Source organism: Volvox carteri, assembly GCF_000143455.1.
Source record: "Volvox carteri f. nagariensis unplaced genomic scaffold VOLCAscaffold_11, whole genome shotgun sequence".
NCBI classification, from domain to species: domain Eukaryota; kingdom Viridiplantae; phylum Chlorophyta; class Chlorophyceae; order Chlamydomonadales; family Volvocaceae; genus Volvox; species Volvox carteri.
In genome coordinates this window covers 189,912-211,671 of record NW_003307554.1, presented here as the reverse complement: position 1 = coordinate 211,671, position 21,760 = coordinate 189,912, and the positions used below count along the sequence as shown (strand labels likewise).

The 21,760-nt window shown below is 57.6% G+C and overlaps 3 protein-coding genes across 3 annotated transcripts; 1 reads left to right on the top strand and 2 right to left on the bottom strand.

The window, feature by feature from the left end:
* Positions 1–172: 172 nt before the first annotated feature.
* Positions 173–7,235, top strand: VOLCADRAFT_89002 (uncharacterized protein; the record flags this gene model as incomplete). The annotated part of the gene is made up of 16 exons (XM_002948735.1): positions 173–286; positions 395–449; positions 1,086–1,465; positions 1,894–1,971; positions 2,655–2,834; positions 3,208–3,297; positions 3,651–3,743; positions 4,067–4,168; positions 4,288–4,381; positions 4,463–4,536; positions 4,871–5,023; positions 5,251–5,352; positions 5,653–5,796; positions 6,063–6,244; positions 6,814–6,871; positions 7,008–7,235. The coding sequence occupies 16 exons, from the start codon at positions 173–175 to the stop codon at positions 7,233–7,235; spliced, it is 2,127 nt and encodes a 708-aa protein (XP_002948781.1).
* Positions 7,236–9,275: 2,040 nt separating this feature from the next.
* On the bottom strand, positions 9,276–11,922 carry VOLCADRAFT_103993 (uncharacterized protein; the record flags this gene model as incomplete). Its single annotated transcript, XM_002948616.1, has 7 exons — positions 9,276–9,631; positions 9,863–10,284; positions 10,525–10,742; positions 11,022–11,192; positions 11,289–11,416; positions 11,514–11,680; positions 11,753–11,922. 7 exons carry the CDS (start codon positions 11,920–11,922, stop codon positions 9,276–9,278), a joined length of 1,632 nt encoding a protein of 543 aa, XP_002948662.1.
* Positions 11,923–14,160: 2,238 nt separating this feature from the next.
* Positions 14,161–21,742, bottom strand: VOLCADRAFT_103992 (uncharacterized protein; the record flags this gene model as incomplete). Its single annotated transcript, XM_002948615.1, has 10 exons — positions 14,161–14,866; positions 15,044–15,822; positions 15,984–16,046; positions 16,238–16,585; positions 16,817–17,983; positions 18,381–18,676; positions 18,992–19,789; positions 20,172–20,410; positions 20,750–20,964; positions 21,695–21,742. The coding sequence occupies 10 exons, from the start codon at positions 21,740–21,742 to the stop codon at positions 14,515–14,517; spliced, it is 4,305 nt and encodes a 1,434-aa protein (XP_002948661.1). The 3' UTR covers positions 14,161–14,514.
* Between the last annotated feature and the right edge of the window lie 18 nt (positions 21,743–21,760).

Genomic DNA, 21,760 nt, shown 5'->3' with positions numbered 1-21,760 from the left:
CTCCGTGTACGGCCACATATGTGAGTTTCGAGTTCCGCTTAGCTTTACGTCTACTTGACTGTATAATTTTGTACTAATAACACATGTTCCTTGAAAGCGGGAATAAACGCTGTGGTTGTAAGAGTCAACATTACAAGTTGTTGGAACTCCGACAGCTTTGCTCAATTGAGCCATGACTTCAACGCAAATATCAGCTCGTTACAGCTCTGCTGGCAATAGTGGTTATGATGATGATTTTGAGGCTGACGCTGACGAGCTGGATGCCGAATTAGATTTTGGGGTCCAGGTGGGGTTGGAGCACTCTTTGAGCAAAGGGCATTACCAACTCCCCAACATCCTCATGTTTATCGTATGCAATTTCCCTGCTGGTTTGCCCGCTAACCCTTCCCGGTAGGCGTCTGACGACGATGCCACGGGTGCAGATGCAACCGATGCGGGTAATCCTGCCGGTAAGCCTTTCACTCACCCATCTGCAGGGGTCCGCGCCGCTTGGCAAGGCATCATTATCGCTGTCATCTGTTCTCCTTTAGCGAGCCAGTTTCGTCTATTTCCTGCCCATCCTCACCCACTGCCTCCAGGAGCCGCCGAAGGCGCCGATGACGACCAACTTCAAAACGAAGAGGGAAAAGTTCCCACGCATTTGCATTCCCGTAGCCTAACCGAAGCGGAGCTGGACAATGATAGGTCGTTCATTGGGGTTAGCCATGCTTCCGCTGCACAGCTTCATCTGGGCTCAGGCAACGCACCATCCCAACCAGCCTCGCCGCCGGCTCAGAGCCATACTCCTGGCCATCTCCCGCGGGATGAAGTAGTTGCTGGCAGCCCAGCCTCGCCCCCTTCACCTTTGCCGCCACTCAAACCCACGGTCTCACCGTACCTCGCCCGTGCTTCTGCACCGGTACACAGCTCGGCTTTCCCACAAGGACCTACCATAACACCAGCGGTGACAGCTGCCGCGGCTTCCCATCCGCCTCTCCCGTCGCGCCTCCCATCGTCTTATCCTGCACCGGAAGGCAGCCCCACCGCAGCTCCCCGGCCCGGCACCAACCGTGCCCTAGGAGCCCAACACACACCCCACGCCGCAGCCATTGCTTCGCACGCATCCCAACCTACCTCAAACTTGGAGGCAACCTTTCATCCCGGTTATCCTCAGCCGGTTCACCATGACGCCCAGCAGATTGCACCTGGCTTTAATGCCGTCCCTTCAGCGGTGGCCATTTCATTAATGCAACAGCTCAGCAGTCAGGATGTGGCGCAGCAACAACAGCAGTTGGCTGCTGCTATATCGCAGAGTGTGGAGGCGATGCGGACTTCGGAGCATGTACGGCAGCTGCAGGGGGCGGTGGAGGCGCTAACAGCACAGCTTGTGGCAGCGGAGCGGGGCAGATCGACGGCTGAGGCGGCCCTAGTGGAGCTCACGCAGCGCATGCAGGAGCAGGAGAAGCGGCTGAACGAGACATGGGAGGTGGGTGGATGAGTAGAGGTTGGATGGGAACCTTTTTGGCAAGTGGGGGGCAGGGCAGGGTAGGGTACGGTATAATGGGGCCTAGGCCTGAAGGCGCGAGGTGATTGAGCGTTGAGTTGAGACGGACCAGGTATCGGTGTGTGAGTGGCCAAGCAGTCGTGGTCGAGGACGGCGCTTACGGCTCGTTTTGCATCTGGTTAGCGTCATCTTCTAGGCGCCAAATCGTAGTATACATTCCGACAGTGGACTCCCGCCGGGCTGAATCCGATTCCCTTAACGATGCGGGGCGCCTGCGTGCGGTTGCATGGGTTTGAAATATATGCAACGATTGTACCCGGCCATCGCGAATTCATCCTGTTGGGGTTTGTATGCTGTCCTTCGTATGTCGCCATGACGGACCGACGCCGACTGTTTGTGCCGCTCTGCAGGCCAAACTGCTAGAAAAGCAGCGCGAGGTGCAGCAACTGCGTACAAAGGTGCAGCAGCTGGAGTCACAAGGCATCAAGGTACGTTGGATGCACTTGTATGCGAGCGTAATATCTTCTCCCCCCTTCACCCAGTCTCTTCTGTTGGACATGGTTCAACAGAACCATGTATGTGGCGAGCAAGTTGTCGTGGCAGGCCAGGAGCCGACAGCTCTCCGAAGTGGGCATGGACGGTACAATAGCTCATCCCGTGCAGGGAATCTAGCACGCTTAGCGTCCCCGCATTCCATAATGCATCGACTGCGAATGTTATACACGGTTCGTGCAGGGCCGCCTGACCGCCGCCAGCAGCTCCGCCAACCCGCGGGGGAGCCAGCAGGGGGTAGGGTCGGGCAGCTGCATCAGCACTGAGGAGGCTGCCAGCCTACGAAAGGAGTTGGAACAGACGGAGCTGCTGATTCGGGGCTACCAACAGGAGAATGAGGCGGCGACTCGGCGCATCAAGGCGAGGATACATGGGAAGGCGGATTAACGTGGAATCAGGCCAAAGGGGAAATTGGGTGGGGAGTGGGGAAGGACGGTGGCGGTGGCAAGGCCCGCACGGGCAGATGGGAGGTAGATGATGAGTACACAGTTGAGGCTCAGGCTACATGACGGTTGAAGGTGCAGGAGCGCAATACACAGCGCATGCACTGCACAAGGTTAACATCTGCACTCCAGGTCGCCAAGATCGATGCGTGGTGTCCGCTGTGTGGGGTGCGCAGGAGCTGGAGGAGTCGCTTGCAGCTGCGGAGTCGCGCACTGCAGAGGAGGTCCTGCGCACGGAGCGGGCAGTGCTGCTGGCGCGGGACGATGCGGGCCGTCGGAACGCTGAGACCGCCACCAAACTGGCCCGGGTGCTGGCGTTAGAGAAGGAGCTGGAGGGTGTGCGGGAGGAGGCACAGGTGCGGGGGTTTACGGTAGCTACATGCGAACCCACATGCTGGGGGTTGGGCCCGCTGTGGGTACGGGGATGGGCGAAGGGAACGTTGTACCGTGTTGCCGGTTTGCCGCTTGTTCCACAGCCATCCCCAGCATCATAAATTCCAGTGCGCAGCCAGCGCCCGGCAGCTGTATGAGTATCCGGCTAAGATTTTGATATATGCCAAGCGATGCCCATCGCTAACCTGAAACCTTGGGGGGCCCGCACGTTAGGTTCAGCGTTCTAAGGCGTCAGTCTGGAGCCTTACTGACTTCCGTCCTGTGACATGCGCTAAAGCGTCTTCTGTCCGCCTCCACGGTTGACCTGTCGGACGAGCGTCTGCGTTTTTGTCGTAGATGCGCGAGGCGGAGTTAAAGGCCCAGTTGGAGAAGCTGCGGGCGGAGAAGAAGGCGCTGGAGGCACGAGCCGGAGGCGTGGATCTCAAGGTACGTTAAGGGCTCGAAGCAGCGCAGCCGCCGCGCCTGTGATCCTACAAATTGCACATCCGCAGGTTAGGGTCCCCGCACGTGTTGCGACCGCGGCAGGTCACAGCCCGGTTGTTGGGTAGCAGCCTTTGCCACAGGACATGTCAAGCGCGCTCTGTTGGCTGATACGTGCTTCTGATACCGGCGACGATACCTATCATTCAACCCTATTGGCTTCCCAAGCAAGCATACGCTGTCCATGCCTTTCGGCTCTTCCCACATCGGACCGTTCGTTTGCGCGTTGGCTGTGCAAAGGAAGCTGCATAGTTGTTTTCATAACGTTGGCTTCGGGTGCTGCCGCCGCTGCTGCGCAGGCCATGGCCGAGGGCGATGTCCTGGTGAAGCAGCTGCGTGAGGAAATGGACGCCAGCCGCCAGGCTACCCAGGCTCTCATCCAGGAAATGCAGGTAAGGAGGGCCTTGATGAAGACAAGGTGGCTGATGTGGTTTGGTGCCATGCGGCTGACCCTGTAGGCTATCGCCGGTAAAGTGATTGTTAACAGGCGTTCTTCCAGCCCGGGCCCCAGCCCATGTTTATGCTCGGGCTGCAGCCAATCTCCCGGGCTGCAGCCATTCTCCCTCCCCACTGGCCACCCAACCATGCGGCTGACAGGCGCGGTGATTTCCTGTGTGCACGTCCTAATTTGGTACGGACACGCATAACCACCCACCCTCAGCCATGGCCATCCGTTGCTCTTGTACATTTAGGCCCTTGCTGCTTTCCTGCTCAGGCCAAGCTTGCCTGGTACGCCGAGAACCAAGAACTGCTCAATAAGAACGACGCACTGGTGGCGGAACAGCGGGAGACCATACAGCAGCTGCAGGCGCGACTGGTGCAATACGAGGGCAAGTTGCCTGACCTCTAGAGCGGGGATATCTATGCCCGGTCCAGGCTCGCAAGGCGCGGCATGGGATGACGTGGCTAGCTCAGTGGTCTGTGCTCGGTTTGCAGGGTATTGCCGGTTTGCACCGTTGTGGCCATGCTTGCCTGTCCCACGGGAGCCTAGTTACGCTTGCAACGGGGATATGTGAGGTCACTGCTTTCTGTGAGTGACACGTCGTGGTCTCGTGCGCTGCATCCGAATGGCTTCTTTCAATTGTGCTCGGCGCCTGCATGCCACCGACAGGCCCAGGCGCCAAGGGGTCTGCGACTAACCGTGTGGCGGCGGCTCAGGCCCGGATCCGGGAGCTGGAGGCGCAGGTACGGAAATGCTACTCTGGTGGGGGCCCTGGCAGTCTCGCGGGACGAGATGGCGGTGGAATGCGCGGAGCTCCGACGTGAATGCACAGCGGCCGTGGTGATTGGCTCCTACTCAAACATTTCAGAATGTTGGGTGCCTTCGGGCCCTGTGTGTATTCCCTCTCTCATAGTACAGTGATGCATCCGTATGCTAGGTTTGGGGTTGTGCAATTGATTCTGGCCCCAAACCAGGTGCCTAGTTTTGGGTCCGCAGTCTACAGATCATTGGCCAATAGAGATTCAGCTGGAAGGCTTTGTCCTGCCTCACAGCACTACTTGATTGCCGTGATGCCAGGTAGACCAGCTTAACAAGGCCCTCCGTAGTCGGGCTCCGGGCAACAGCCTGGCGGCGGTGGTTGCTGCGGCTCGGCCGTCCCCCGAGGAAACACAGCTGGTTTCGGAGCTGCGCGAGCAGGTGGAACTGCTGGAGAGCAAGCTGAAAAGCAAGGTGAGGCGTGGGCCCACACACGGCGTCTCATGGCATACTGTTGGCCGGCGTTGCAGTGCACCAGTCAATACATACGACTCTGGCAAGTATCCTTTCCTTCTCCTCGCCTTGTTCCTACGGGTTCCCGGAACTCCGGACCGCCACACTCCTCACCTACCGTCCCCATGGGTATGACTGCTACTCGACACCAGCCATTCTTCCCGCCCTTTCGCATGCACCTTTCTCAGGACGAGGAGTTCGAGCTGCAGCTGCGATCCTACCAGCAGCAATTTGAAAAGCTCAAGACGCAATACTCTGAGCGGGCGAGCAGACTGGAAGCTGTCAGCAAGGTCAGAGGAGTATCAGCCCGTGTTAAGCGGCGCGGCGGGAGGGCCCAGAGTGAGATATGAGGAGCATGTGGTTCCACTTGAGGGAAGAGGCCGCGTCGCTCTGGCCTCTGCTGCACGCAGCTGCAGGATGAGGGAACACAAAGATGTTAAAGCGGGGCTTCTGTTCACTGGTATCGTAGGCACCAACCAGCGGACTCGGTTGCAGTCGAATTCTGTCGAATAACCCACCATTTACTTGACATCTGCACCTCGCACCTTTCCCCAATTTCAAACGTAACCTTCCCCCTTTCCGGAATCCAGGTCCGTGGCCGTGTGAAGGATCTTGAGAGGCAGCTGGAGGACCAGAAGAACATTTTCCGGCGCCGGGTGCAAGAGCTTGAGGCCCGCCTCAAGGCAAGTCGGCGTCCGCCGTGTTACCTTGCGCCGATTGGCCAGCGCGAAAGGGTATTGTGTCCAACACGCTCGCTATGCTACAATCGTACAAATTTACATTGTTGCTGGGCCCTAAGTTCCAGGACCCCAGTCTTTGCCAGATGTTCCTTCATCCGTGTTCCTACATGTCAGCGCTCCTCCGTACCTGTTTGCCCCTTAACCCGCATACACATGACGAAACCTTGTTAACCTTACCGCATGTCCCAAATTTTTGACCGGTACGCTCCTGCCCGCGCCTGACCTCTTTGGACCAACCCAATCTGACCGAGCGCACGCAGGCTGCCCAGGATAACGGAGCCGCGGTGCCGCCGACGCCGGCAGCAGTGGTACACCAGTACCCGGCCTCTGCGTTACAGACGCCCACGAAGGGTCAACAGCAGCAGCATCAATCGCAAACCCAGCAGGCGCCCTCCAGCGCAGTGGCCCGGAGGGACGACCTAGTGCCAGCATCTCAGCTCAGGTGTGAGGCGATTGACTGGGAGGTAGCTCTCCCCAGCTGGTGGAAAGGCGAAGATCTGGTGCCGTGGAGGGCTTCTAGACTCCTGGGCAGAGCCAAACCGCCTGTAGGGCCACCGATAGGTGTGCAGTGCAGGCGCGCGTGTGAGCAGAGGTGGAGCGCGGGGAGGCGTATGAGGATGCGGATGTGGATGGTGCAGCATTTCTGGCTGGAATGCACTCACCGACATGCGATGCGATGCGACCGTGCGCGCATAAAAGTAGCTGTACGCAAGCTTTCTCTCTCCCGGAGGCATACACATCAGATACAACCATGTCACCTCTTCCTCTGTTTGCCGCGTTCCTTAGAACATATGGCCATTATTTGGATATTACATGTTGGTCGCGTAGCTATAAGAGCACGGGCATGTCACCTGGGTCTTGATCGTGTTCCTTGATGTGGATTGATTTATTTCTGGTATTGTTTCTAGGCCCGTACCTATGAGGCCAGAGATTTTGCCCAAGTAGTATTTGCTTCCTAATCCCTCTATGCCGATTTTGCAAACGCGCCAACTCCCCTTCCCACACCGGAAGGGCTCGTGAGCTGGAAATCAAGAAGCTCACGGCCGAGCTCGAACGGCGCTCTAAGCAGGTATCCTATCGTAGCAATTAGGGAGGTCATTACTAGGTGATCGTGACATTTACGCGACAGCTGCAACCCAGGATCCGACGCTCACCGTCCAAAAAGCTGCCTCGCGCCGTCCTCTGACAACTCCACGACGCTGCAGGTTTCAGAGCTGCATTTGAAGCTCGGCGAATCGGAGTCACGCAATGTGCGGTTGGCGTCCGATCTACGCCGAGCACAGCAGTCAGGCGTCATGGGCCAGTCGCCGCTGCCGTCGAGGTACAAGAGCCTAGCCGTCCTGGGGATGTCCTTGTCTGACAGGTTGTTGGGTATTGCATGGCGTGGAATCAGGCAACCAAACGGACGCCGGATTTATGTCAACGGCACCTAGGATAGCTTCGCTTTCATGAATGAGTTTTGGTATGCAGTTGCTAAGCAACTTAGCAACCGCATGGGTGAAGCTTTCCGGCAAAACAGGCACTCAGTTAGGCGCGTCTCACCACCACGCCGACAAGTTGGTCTCGCAACCTTACATCCCCAGGCAGCGCAATGACGGTATACCACATGAGGATCGACCCGTGGGTCCATCACACAGCGTGCGGCAACAGCTGGAGCCCTACCCGCTGGATGGATCGGATGAGAGCAGCGCCGGCACGCGTCAAGCGTCTGAAGAGCTTTTGGAGCGGTTGGAGGGCAGATGTAGCAACCTGACTGTTGAGAACACCAACTTGCGGGGCCAGGTCCAGACGCTAACGAAGCAGCTGTCTGCGTTGAGACAGGAACTGGAGGTGGCGCGGGCGGCCGCAGGTGTGAGCCATGTAGCTCCGCATCAACCCTCGACACTCCTATTGAAGTCTAAGCCAAGGCTGTTGGCAATGCATTTGGGGCTCCTATAAAGTGGTTGCCAAGTGTCGTCATGACCACATCATGTGGTTCAGGACGGGTGACCCTTGGTTCCAGGGTTAACCAGCAGCCCACGTCTCGCCGTCCCTGCAGCCCAGCCGGCGGCTTCGGAAACTACAACTGTCGTCGCGGATTTACGGCGTAAGCTGGAGGTCGCTGAGCTGGCGCTCGTGACCGTGCAGCGGTCGGCTAACGAGGCCGTGGAGCGCGGTGCACTAGCCGCAGCAGAGCATCAGCGGGCCATGTTGCGGCTGCACGACGAGGTTGCTTACAAAGAGGGGCTGAAATGGCAAGAGCGGCTGGCGACGCTCGAGCAGGTATGCGTTGAGACTGGTTTCGCATCGAGGGGCTCTGACGAGAAATGTTGGCCACAGCCGAGTCCTTGTAATCTCATCAGTCGCAGTATCCAGGTGCAGGCTGCGTGATGCGCAGCCGGTATGCGCGCATAGGACTCGGGAGCTGGACATGCAAGCTTTGCTTTGCGCTGTTACGATTTTGTGTTTCTCGGATGGCATCCGCAACTTATGCTTTCCAGCGCTTTAGCACGATCTGGTAGCACGTCGCAATCATTTGCCTGTCGTGCACAGCCCGACGAAGATCTTTTCGCTTGCGTCCTTGGCCAGGAGCTTCGTCTTGCTCAGCAGCGCTGCGAGCAGCTAGAGGCAGAGCTTGCTGTAGCGCGATCTCGTGGCGCAGCGGCATGGTCTCCTGAGGCGTCCGCGTTCGCCGCAATGGAGCGCAGGCTGGATGATATGGCGCGCGACATGGTGAGTCGGCTCGAGCGATGCTACCGGTTTCAGATAATGCACGTCTGCGTGGCGCCTGGGGTGCAGCAAGCTCGGAATCCAAGATAGGTACATTTTTGGGCTAACTGTGAGGGTGTGTGGACCAGAAATTTTGTATACATGCACTATGTGATTTGTACCCTCAAGCCGTCACGTCAGGGCGTTTATCTTTGGTTGCCATTCTGGGCGTCAATTTATCTTGCGTCGCATATCCGTCGCCTGCGTACAAATTTCGCCTGTTTGCCACAGGGGGCCAGGGAAGCAAAGTGGCGCGCAGTGCTCAAGGACACACAGAGCATGCATGGCGTCCAGGCAGATGCGCAGCGGCGGAAATGGTGAGCCATATCGCCGCAATGTTCGAAATGCATTTAGGGACCTTAAGTTCAAGTCCGTAACTGGTGCTACGCAGGGAGTCTCTCCTGGCCGCCAAGGACGCAGAGGTACAGGCAACACGCGCGGAGCTTAAGTCGCTACTGCAAGAAGTCGCGCAAGTGCAGGAACTGCAGGCACGTGTTGTGGCCAAGCAGCAGCGGTTAGCTGTTTAGAGGTTGTGTGTCCACGCGACGGAAGGCCGGTGTTAACTGTTTCCATTTCGCGCAGCATGGTGTATATGGTGAACACTTGTCACTTGGCATAACCAATGTTATGTTGTTAGTGACGTAGTCGAAGAAGGTAGGTAAAGCCTGTAAATTTTCAAGAGATTTATTAGCACTAAGTCACGGACCACCATTTCATACACTTCTTCAGCTCGCAGCTCCGCCCCCTTGACCTTGCTCGGCTACGACGCTGCTGTAAACCCAGTCCAACATCTCCCGGAGGCTGCAATTTTGTAGTTGTCGTCGCCGGGCCGTTGCGTGAACACCGCCTGCCTTGCTGCCAGCATAGGCGTCTTGAAGCTCCTGTCGCAAGCAAGCCAGGAGATGTGCCGAGTTGTGCGACGCCTTTGGGGCTTGAATCTCCACGAGCTGTAGTTGCACTCCGGGCTCCTCCGGCCAGGCCATCGGCACTAGGACCTCCACCTCCACCTTATTAGGCAAGACGCAGCGCAGCACCTCCAGCGATACGGTGGTGGGTTGCAGCGGGTACTGATTGTTTGCATCTGCAGTTAGTGCAAAGCGGCAAATTTATACGTTTGCTTTGCTGCATGGGCTTTCTTTTCATAATGCTGCCGTGGAAACTACAGAGGATCCAACCAAGTGCTTAAACGCGACTAAGGCAGATAAAGCTTTGGACAAGTGTAAGAGAAATCGCAGGCATACACAAATAAGCCGTCGTCTTCCGCTGACGTTTTCGCAATCATCCTTGGATAAAGTACAATGGTGGGACGCACCCTCCAGTTGCAACTGGCGCCTGCAGTGCTTGCGGATGCGCGCCTTCACGTCGATCACCAGACTTGACAACACTACGGCCGCCTCGGCCCCTGCTGACGTCTGCACCACAAGCGCCGCCTTCACTGCTTCACCAATATCCACCGCGGGGGGGTTAAGCGTTGCAGCGCGCAGCTGCGCTGAGCCAGGCGCTTCAAACTCGATGGTCAGCACGTGCTCGGCCACCACCGCTCCAACGCCACTGGCATCGACGGCACCAATTGCAGTGTCCTGGGGTGTTTGGGAAGCCACCCCTGGGAACTGTTCACGCCCGGGCATCGAGCGGGGGATGCTCTGTGTTATGGTCAAATGCAGCTGGTTCGCGTCCTGTTCCGCCACTTCTACGCCCGTCAAGCGTGACACAGTAGAAGCCAGTGTGTCGAACCTGTGCACATGTGGGAAACGGTCAGGGGAGCCAGCATGAGCAATTCGTCAAATATCATTCGATTTCAGCAAGTTTCTCAGTGCGATGGACGGAAAAGTTAGTGGCGCAAAACTGTAAACGTATGCAAAACCGATGGCAACTGACACCGAAGATAAAGTTTGGTCCGAGGTAGCAAAGAGGTAGCAATCTTTACCTCTACTGGCATCCATACGGTTGGCGTGTTAACACCAGTGCGCTCACCTCTGGAGCCGTTCTGCATGCTGCGCGCCCTGCTTTTTGGCCGCTGCGTTGCAATCCTCCTCCAGATCCCGAATCTGTTCTAGACCAGCGCGGATTGCCTCGTGCATTGTGGCGTATCTGGTCTCCTCCGCCGCCCAGCTGGCCGCGGACGACGCAGCTTGTTGCTCCAGCAGTGCTGCACGAGCCTCTTCCTCAGCCAGCAGCCGTAACAGCTCGGCCTGGCCGGTAGTGAGCAGGCGGGTAACCATGTCAAGCCAAACCCTTCGACGGGATATGGCTACGTGATGTGCGGCCATCGCAACGCCCCTACGGTATAGCACCTGCCCTAGAGGTATAGCATCCAGGGCCGGGGTTCCGTCTGATAGCGTACTGACGTGGTGCGCTGCGTGATTACCGTACGAAGAACCACGAAAGGATATCCGAAGCCTTGTAACACAACCGGATCGCACTGCACGTCAAATAGAATACTGCAGGCCAAGCACTCCTGCCATGCTGACCTCGTTCATGTCCTCCGTTGCAGAACAAGGTGGCGCGTGCCGCGCAGCCATGTAGTCCCGAAGGTCAGCCTCAATGTGAGGCAGCTGTCCCGCCGCCTGTGTAGCCAATTTGTTGGCGTTATCGTAAAGACGTGCAAGCTGCTGGACACCGTTCTTCAACTCTTCTTCAACCTGGATGGAATGCAGGAAGGTGAAGGAGGGCGAGGTGAAGCATAGGGTGCAGTGAAGTAGGCATCCCCGCGCGTTAGCCACGTATGCAAGCACTACCTGTTTGATAGAAGCATTGATGTCCTTTATCTGGGTCTTCAGAGCCATGATGTCCTGTTTAGGCAGGGAGTATTCGGACGAGAAGTCTGTATCCAGCAGCTCTCCCACATCCCGCATCATCTTCAGCTCTGCAAAAGAGGATCCCATAATAACAATTTCCCACGGGTGTGACACGTCAACACACTTGGCACGTGAAGCGTGATAGCGTTGAACTTGAAGTCTTACCTGCCAGGAAGGCCTCCTTCGCACCCTGAAATTTCCAGTTGGCCTTCTGGCCAAGTACGTGGGTTTCTACTGGAAGTCTCCCTCCTGTCGCCTCTAGCATATCCGACGCACTTGTTGTGGTGGCATCAAGGTGCTGCTGTATGTTGCCTTGTGCCTCACGGATAGTGCTATATCACATAGACGCAGCGTTCTCAATGGATTCAGCGCAGGCGGTCAAGTAAACACGACCATAACCTTACCTTGCTAAACCTGCAAGCTTGGCCATGATCTCCTCTGTGCTCATGGACACAGAAGGCTTTAACGTGAGCTTTGCGTCTTTTGCGACTTTTACGCTCGAGTCCATCAAGGTCCCTGAAAAGTCCTCAAATACAATATGCCTGGGTCGGAGGACGTCCATACTGGAGTTCATCTTATAAAATGTAGAATGAATAGGTTTCAATGTCTCAATGAGCGCAAAGCGTCATAACTGTCTTGCAGCTGTCTATTTCATAGCAAGGGCGGATTTATGTGTTCGCGATAAACATGCCTTCATAAACAGGACCTTAGTTTGTAGTTCCTAATCCTTTTGGGCTTCTGGGGCAATGTCACAAAGAGGCGGACTCGGCACCAATAATCCATGTTGTAGTACAGAGGCCGTAACTGTTCAGGTGCCCAAATCCTTTGATCCACTCCGTGAGAGGAATTGTTGTTTCGTCTGTTCATACATTGGTCACTTAATTTATTGGACGGGATTTGCCTGCTCTTATAAACTTTGCCTTGTAATGGGAGGTGTATTACGCCTGCCCCTTTCAACCGTGGAGAAGCTTGCTTGGAGGGTAGAGCCATCGCTCGTAATACAAGAATCTCTATCACTTCAGGCATCAAGTAAATGAGCAATTTACACGTGTCGTCGCCAGTTCGTTTCCCGTGTCCACGGCCCGTGGACAGTGCTAGCCCGCCAATATGTGGAGCTGCGCGGCAGGTTTCTGCGCTACGCTTTGGAAACAATTTGCTGCCGCCGGCGAGCCGCAAGGAGCTGCGTTTTCCCAGCCATAAGACCTTGCAGGACGTAGGGCGAAGCACTATCACTCCGGCGGCATCTTATACCTCTCGAGAAGAATCTGCAACTGACGTTCATGCTCGCCGGGAGGATGAAGAACACGGCGCGACGCAGGTACCGCGATGTAGCTTTGGGTACCTTCAAGGAGGTCATTTACATGCGCAAGGCTATGTTAGCAAGTACTACACAGAAGTACCTGTCTATGCGCGATTTCGTTTATGTATGCGTCGCCCAAAGAAGTCCTGTAAAGCTGGGACGCCTCTAACTGCACGCCTTGCTTGTACAGCTTCTGCAGATGTAAAGCATTGCATTTCATATGGTTTTATGCAGTACTCAGTGTGCGCAGGTGACCATCCTGCTTCTAACGGGTATGCGTGTTTGCTGCGCTCGCAGTTAATCCTACTTCTAACGCTGTCAGTTGTGCTACTTACGCTGCCATGGGTTGTTGACCATCCTGTGACGCTGCTGGTGAGGTTTGGGTTGTTTGGTGGTGGTCCAATTTTGCCGAATATGCCTTGCTTTTGGTCAGAATCCTAGTGGTGCACATACCCTTACGCATGGCAAGAAAATTTCGTGCAGGTGCCCGTCGCTCTGTTCATCCTGCCGATAACTTCGGATGCGCTTCGCTCGCTGGTGTCGGAGGGTCTCGCATTAATTTCGAGTGGTATCCGCTGGTTCTGGCGTCACCGTAAGACAGGACGAGGTTATGCGACGGTACAGCCTGTTGCGGCAGCAGCTCCGTCGCGTGCAACCCAAATGCAACCCAGCACCCAGCATGCACATGTTCGTCACGCCTATCAACCACCCAGAGCGTCTGCTTTCGGCAATCGCCAGCAGCCAGAGTCCTGGCAGGCATCGACCTCATCCCTTCCATATGTCCCGGCTCGAGTACATGTCGAATCGCCCATTAAAGCTACAGGTGTGCAGCCAGGCTTGATGGCCCGTGGTGGGGGCCTTCCGGAAAAGCCCGACTGGCAGCCAGTGGTACCTCGCCCGCATTCCGTTGCACAGCCTTTAGTTCTGTGCGCTCAATCGAATGCTGTGCCGCCAGAGCTCATTACGCCAGACCTTGACTTCGATTCAGATAACGAGACAGTTGTCCACGAAGACATTCACGGTCGCTCTGCATACGGCAGCATGTTATCCAGCCAGGGGACGTACGGCTCAGGCCAGGTCCAGCCGGGACATGTCCAATCGATGCAGCAACGGAATATGCCGAGCAGCGCACATCCACGACCTGCATCCAAGATACGGCCAGTGGAACAGGCCGAATGCACCGTATACAATTGGGACGAAGTCGAGGAGTGCACGCAGCGGCGTGGTCACCGACCTCTGTCCGACCTGCTTAATAATGTCCAGTGAAGACCGCTCGCGTCTGGTTTAGGGGTAGGAAACGCTCATGAACTGGTATGTTATATAGCTGCAATTCGTGAAAAGGCTTGTGTGGACCCTTGTATTCCCGGGTTGTTTCTTAAACCCCTTAAAATGAGGGTGGATATGCACCATATCCTTGCACAATCTTCTTGACCAAAGGTTCTGGACATTTTTGCAGTTATTGCTTATTGTTGAGGAGGCCTCGTTCAAATGCTACGGGGTGTTGCGAGTCAGAGTGGCCTATTCTATTGCACGGGGTTATCGCCTCGCTTTTGCCAGTTCACAGTTGTTGTATGTTAAAAATGTGGCCAAGACATTTTGTTTGGCTATGTGCACAATGGATGGCTGAAGGATTTGGCGGCTTGCGTCGCAGCAGTTGGAGTTGAAGAGCTTGCCGGGACCGGGGAACGGATTACGGGACTCGAAGGACGGAAAAAGTGCAGGAAAAACAGTTACATTTGTGCAATTTGCAAGTACTCGCCGTTGGGCGCTCCGCAGCTTATGAATGACCTTGCTGAGGCGGTTTTCAGCGGTGTGATGCAGTGCTGCTTCAATGCGCAATGTTAAATATAAGATGGATGGCTTTCATCACCCGCCGGGTGCCGGGTTGCCTTGACTGTCGGCGTATCGGTGATGGTGGCGCTGCGGTCTCACATGTGCGTTTTGTACCAGCATGTGCGGGACTCGCGGCTGGTGAATATCGAGCCATCCCTCGGGATAATGCCACCAACCGTCTGGATCGCGGTAAGGCACTGCTGGAGGTTGGGGTGGCTGGAGTGGGCGTTGCGTAGGCTCAGGGGGAAACAAGGAAGACCAGGTCGTTTCCAGTTGGCCGGTCATGTCACGGGGTAGTCCGGACCTATTTATTCTAATGCCCGTAGGACTGGTACAGCCGGCGTCCCTCCAGGGCGGTCGGGTTATGGGACTGGTGCTGCGAGACCTGCATGGCATAGCAGCAGATTTTAACGAGCCGTGTAAGCTTTGACGAGTAATAACGACCTGAAGAGTTTTCATTCGGGAACACGCATTCCAAGAGATCGGAGTGCAGCACATGTGTGGTTAGAAGACATGTAGCTGGAAGTCGGGCATGGTGGAACAGGAAAGTTACTGCCCGCACCTTCCGTCAGCACGCAACGTCGCGGGCCAGTGCGCTGCTACCTCAACGCGCTCCGGGGGTGCAGTAGCTTCGCCACCATCAGGCCGACGAGCAGTCCTGTGCCCACGAGAAGCCTGGTCTCGCCCTGAATCCACCCCCACGTCACTCCACATGGTCGGGCCGGGTGGAGGGCCACCAGCCACGCTGTCTAATGTTGGGTGCTTCACGCAAGAATCAATGCCAATGACCTTGTCACCGCAATACTTATCAGGTGCTCGAAGCATGTCGTCCTGATCCTCCTGCAGCCCGTCGCCCCCAGCTGCCGGGGCACACTTCCGATGCGGACGGGGCCGCAACCTTGGTGGGCTCATCCGTGCCGCGTCGCGCATAGCGTTAATCGCTTTGCCTCCTGGGCCCCTGATGCTTGGTGCCAAATCATCGGCTTTGCCTGTTAAGGCAGTAGCTCCCGCCATGCCTACCCGGCAGTGTGCCGGGTAGGCGCTCGGCCGCTGTCCGGCAGCAACCGCGGGCGAGGGGTCCCGACGCTGCAGTGCAGCTGCAATCCCGGCTAGGACGGCCGGCTCACTGAGCTTGCGCACCCCACCGTGCCCATGTTCGACCTGCCGCCCGGATACGCCGGCAGGCGGATGTGCAACGGGCTCAGCCGCTAGTGGTCGGAAATCTCGTGGCACAGGACTACCCTGTTGTGGCAGTGGGCCGTTGTGTTGGTGACTCGGCAGGTCATCGTGCATGACGGACCCTGCCCCAGCTGCAGCACCCTCCTGAGCCGCAACCATAGCCTGAGGTGTCAAGAGGAACGTGGTAGAACGTGCAGTGTCAGCAGAGCATGGAGGACAAGCGAAGAGAAGGCGAAGTCGGATAATGGACACGGAAAACATAATGTCACCTATTCCTACGCACAATGGTGTGCAGTGCAAGTTGTCCATACCAGTAGTCGCACCTGCAGCATGGCGCGCGCCTTCTTCCACGCGGTCGCGTAACGCCAGGCCGTATACTGCCATGCCTGCGGGGCATTGAGTAGGGCGCAGCGATACCAATGGGCTGGTTGAACCCAACGCTCACTAGCAGGATACAAAGGATGGGCCCTAAGGACCGCATTATTAATGGCCACTCTTAGAGAACCCCACCAGCTGCTTTCCTTTCTCATGCTTTAACCAGATCATCGCTTCAAAGTGCCGGATGCTTTGCGTGTACCTGCGCCTGCTCCTTGAGCTTGGCTTTCTTGGCCCGCCAGCGCAAGTGGTGCTGGTGCAGCAGGGCCCGCAAGGCCGCAGCGGTTGAGGCGTCGTCACCCGTGGGCACGCCGGTGCCAATGACTGCACCTGCTCCGCCCGCACCATTTGCTAAAGGCCCATCGCGGTCGCCCGCCGCAACGCCGCCATTCTCAGCAAACGCCGAAGCAGATGGCCGCGCGGCCTCCGCCGTCCTGCCCTTGGACCTCGAAGTCACACCCATACGGCGGGACATGTCCGTATAATATTGTACAGCACCACCGGGTGCCGGTGATGCGGCTCTGCGTGCGTTCTTGTGCTCATCTCGGTGCTGCGGGGAGGAGATAGCGCCAGACGGCAAGGCAGGCGCTGCGGGCTCAGCTAGAGCTCCACCACTCCGAGCTGTACCACGCTGATGAGTAGGTGATGCTTGGTGCTGCGGCAGTGGGGAGGACTGCCGCTGCGGGGAGAAGGACCCGGATGGTAAGGAACCTTCGGCAGGATCAGCCGACGGGGCACCCACGCGTGCAGAAAGGCGCTGCGAGGGGGAGGAATGCCGTACCGGCAGTGGCGATGCTTGGCGCGGCGGGGAAGCCGAGCGCGGAGACGTGGGGCCCTGAAGCACCGCAAGCTGCGACTTTGGCTGGCGGCCTGGCGAGCCTTGGCAGCTGTTCATCTCACGGCGCTGCTGCTGTTCCTTGGCATGGAAGGCTATGAGCTGCTCCATTGCGGCATCCAGCGCCTTCTGCATCTGCATCTGTAGCCGGGTACTCTCGGCCAGCTGCCGCAGCAATGCCTCATTCATATGACGCATGTCACGTAATGACGAGGATGCTGGCGCAGCTTGCAAAAGAACTTGGGTTGGAGACGGTGGTGTGTTGCCTGCATGGTTCCCGGCACAGCCGCAATCACTATCGCGACTAGCATCAGCAACGCCAACATTAATGTTGCGAATAGCAGCTCTGCCAGCAGCAACATCGCCAACGCCACCGCCGCGGCGTATGGTGTCCCCGTCACCAGCCCCTGCGGCTGCTGCCCTTGAACTCGGCACGGGTTGGTGGGCCCAGTCGTCCACGGCAACTGAAGGCTTGCCGCCCCCCGCCAAGCCCACTGCATCTGGTCTCGCACTGCCTCGGGAACTGGGACCCTGTGTGGCCTGCTCCTGCTCTACTAGCCGGGCCAAGACAGCAGCCGCGTCTGGGCCAGCCCTGCTGGTACTGGAACCCGATTGTGGGCCGACGCCAAGGACCTCTGCTTCCGTCTCGAACTGTGCGTGCTGAAGCAACTGGGCTAGGTACTCGCCTTCCAGCTCCCCCCTCGCGGTCCTGGGCGAGCTGCGTTGATCCCCGGTAACATCGGAAGGCTGGTAGCGTGAGCTGCCTAACGTGGATACAGTCTGGCGTCCGGACATCCGTCCGGGTTGCTCTTCCTTGCTATCGCCGCCTCCAAGCTCCTCGCCAAAGGCATGAGATAGAGATACGCTGCTGGTGCCGCTGCCGCGGGAGGCGAGGGGCCCAGGTTGCTGCGTATCAGGGATGAAGCGCACATGCGCCTGGGAAGGGGGGGGACGCAGTAATTGCGGTGCCGGCTGGCGTTCTCGAGGGTAGGACGGCAGGGATGTGGCGTCGCTGTGGTACGCCCGCATTTCAAAGGGGCCACCATTGAGTAAAGCTGCGGCTGGTGCAGAGAACTGAGGTGGTAGTTGTGACATGGCGGCTTCAAACGAGACCTGCAGGCATTTAGGGAAGCGCAAATTTAGTATAATACTGCTGGGCATAGACATTGTTAATGGATGGAGCAGCAAGGCCCCTATAAGTCGAAGATTGGTGTTGAGGATAACGTATGGGCGATTACCGGTAGCAAAACGACAGCGCAATGGTGACTGTGGTGTTCAGTTGTTCACGCAACCATTAACCTGCCCTAAACTGGATCATGATGGGGAGCACAGCCATAAAACCGCCAGAGACTCGGTAGGAGTGCATTGCTCGTTCTGCGCTTCATCCAACCTATCCCCTATCCCATCGGCTAGCACGGTTTGCCGTTTTATGCCGTACAGACCCAAAAAGGCAACCTTCTAAGCTGCAGATGGCGCGGCTCGAAGCCAGCCATGAAGAGGCCCGACTCACCTGCTGCACGGTCTCCTGGTGCTGCGCCAGAAGCTGCTCGAGCGCCTCTCTCAGGGAGCCGCTGCCGTTGGCTATCCCAGCGCCAGCCGGAGCAACGCCCGACGCAGCTACAGTGCTGTTTAGTGGGGCCCGCTGGGATTGCCACGCGGAAAGCCGACTCCGCAGGCTCGATAACCCCACATCGTCGGGCATGCTGACACCGGAGCGGCCGCTGCCTTCATCTGGTTGCGTCTGCGTGGACTGGAAAGCGCTTTCCAGCCGCTGCGGGGGAACCGGCGAAGGGACGCGGCAGCTGCCTTCACGTGCAGCAGCAGCCGCAACAGCAGCGTAGGCATACGCGTCGCGTTCTCCAAAGGGCGAGTGCGGGAGGGAGTTCCTTCTTGGGTATGGATTGCGCCCGGGTGAGCGTTCAGCCCAGGGTTGTCCGCCGCGTGACAGACCCTGCTGATTTGATTGAAGCTCGGGCAAGGAAAAGCCTCGCCATGGTGGTCGCTCTGTTGCCGCGCCCACGGCATCATTCCGGCTAGGGACTAGATGTCGCTGCGGGGCTGCTGGGAAAGGAGCTGCTGCAGCTGCCGCTGGGGCCCCATTATTGTTCAGCCATGCCTCACGGCTGCCGCTAGCAGCCTCTGCTAGCTTGAGCAGCAATTGAAACTCGTCATCGGGCGGCCGCGAAACTCCTGGGGATGGCGCCGCGATGGGACCGCTGGCCCCCTGCGGAGACTGCGATGGCTGCTGCGACGACGACGCGCCCATAGTCCATTGCTGAATCTCGGACAACGCGTAGTTTCCGGCAATGAAGTCCTGCAGCCTGCTTGCAGGACGCGACGAGGGTGAGCTGAGCTGCTGCTGGCCTTGCGGCCCTTTTTTGCTCGGGGATGTTGGCTCTCGAGGGGAGGCAGCGGGTTGCGGGATGCGGGGTGCCTCCGGCCCCATATTGCTAAGACGGCTTATGCCCCTGTCCAAATTTTTAGCGTCAGCTGGGGGCGCAATCGGTGGGAGCTGCCTCCCTGCCGTTCCGTTAAGGTCGCTATGGAGGCCCCGCTCCGGAGGTGCCGGCGGGGGTGCCGGGGCGCGCGGCTGGTCCCCGGGTCCAGATATGCGCGGCTTGGTTTGCTTGTGGTCATGCGTGGGGAGTTCAATGCGCGTCGGCGACGTGACGCCGCGGTATGTGGTCAGGATGGCTTGGTGAGGCTCCGTTAGCGTAAAGGGCCTCATTTGACTATCGGTGGGACCCCGGGGTTCAGAATGCCGTTCTGAAGGTGGACCAGCATAGGGGTGTGAGGATGAAGACGGGGCCTGCGATCTGATGGCCTCAGCGCTTGGGTGGTCAGACAGCGCGGAGGAAGGCTGGGTCTGCTGTGGTCGGGGCCGGTAGCCCCGAGGCGAGCCGAATGAGTGCTGCGAACCTGCAGAGCAGGCGGAAGAGGGCCCCAAGGCCTGGTTAATTTCAAGCGTCCGTTGTGGATGAACAAGCCGCACCAAAGTGCGCGGATCGGCTATGTTAGCCGGGCTGTGCCAGTTCCCTTAGATTTCCGCAGTCCCTGCAGATGGCAAGCTCAAAGTGGGAATGGCCCGTTGACGAGAAGAATGACACTTCTACGAAAAATACCCCTGATAGTATTGCGAAAACTAACGTGTTCACCAAGCCTTACATAACTGCCCCTGCAGGCGTGCCTATGGCCAAGTCATACTGTATGGCTGCGCAGTTCACATGCGCATCACGCGGAGGCGGGCCAACAAGGCTCACGCGCCCACGCATCCAGACAGGAGGCTGCTCAGGCCGCTTACCCGCTGGGAGCTGTAGCTGCTGCTCTCCCTGCGGCGGCTGCTGGGGTATATCTTCCGTCGAACGGTTGTTGGGATTGAGGTGTAGCATGAGCCGGTTGGCCCCGTCCGCCACAGCCGTGTACTGCCCCTCCACTACCACCAGCCGGGATTCCTGTAGCGGCTCCTTCTGCAGCGTCTGCTCGGCACCGGGCATAGAGCGCTGGCCTACGATGGGCCCAGCCATAGCCCGCAGCGTCGGCCTAAAACAAGGAAGGACGGTCCGAATGTGGGTGCACGGGCGCGTTACACGGACGACAGTGATAGCCCTCTTGGCCCTTGGGCCAGGTGTTAGAAGGGACGCCCGCCTGTCAGGTGCGCAACAACTCGTAAGTAGACAGGTAGATAGATAGGCAGATAGGAAGGTAGGTAGGTGCGAGATGCGGTTGGATTACCGCAAAGGTAACAGGTCGTTTTGATAAAAGAGGCGGAAGGATCACGCAGCACCCTACGCTGGCTAACACGAGCCTGACGTTTCGTATTTACCAGCCGTGACCCACAGACCTTCTTGGGTTTCTGTCTGGGCCATCTGCTTGACCCACCTATTCGATGCCTGTCCAGTACCAGAACCCCGGCTTTCCAGTACTGTAGGGCCTCCTGACACGCGACCACCCGAAGAGGATGTAAGGGGCAGCACCGTCACCCGAAGCCATCTACCAGCATCGTCGTCCGTGCACTGGTACGCAGGCCGCATTGCACCAGGGATGAGCGTCCATGCCGCAGCGTCATCAGCTGAAGGCGCCTCAGTGCCACCCGTCTGTAGGGGAAGGCGCCAGGGCCAAATTGGGAAGGATAAGGCCAGGTACCGGTGTTCGCGGTCGCGATAGGGATTTGCAGGGTAAGCCGCAATGCCAGCCTGTAGCGTTCCGGATCGCAATTAGGTTTGCTTGAAGCCTAAAAGAAAATGATTATCTGCTTGCGCTGGCAACGGGGACCACCAGTGGTCCTTATGCAGCGCTGAGGGGCAGGGGCGACCTGCACGCCTATGCAACCCGGCTCAGCCGCGCCATGCAAGGCCCTACCCGATTATCCGCAATGCTTCGGTGCCAGCTAAACCGTGCGATGACGCGCGTATCCTCCGGGTTGCCTGTTGGTATGGAAAAATGGCTCTTCCCCGTCCATCTTCCGTACGCCAAAGCCGGCCCTCCTAAAAACGTGAATAGCGATACGTCGCGTAATTTATTGCAGACCCGTACCTGTAAGCGCCCGCACGCTCCGCACATCTGCTGCAGCAAGCAGCTCAGCTCCTACCCGAAGCTCCCCCAATATGCTCAACGGTTTCAACATGACCACAAAATACTATTTCTTAAGGTCCCATGATCTAGGTAAAGCCATGTTCAACCTGTGTTCTGGGTGAGTACACAATTAGCGACAGCCCGGTCAATTGGCCGAGGTTGACTGTTAAGCTATGAGGTGCTTTCTTCTACCCATGTATGTACACATTTAACATTGGGTTCGGGTGCTGTTTGTGCAGCCGCTAACCTCACCTGTGAGCAAAACTGGTAACGGTCCGTACGTATTACGGCAAGTTCCATGGGCTAGGACCTCGGAGG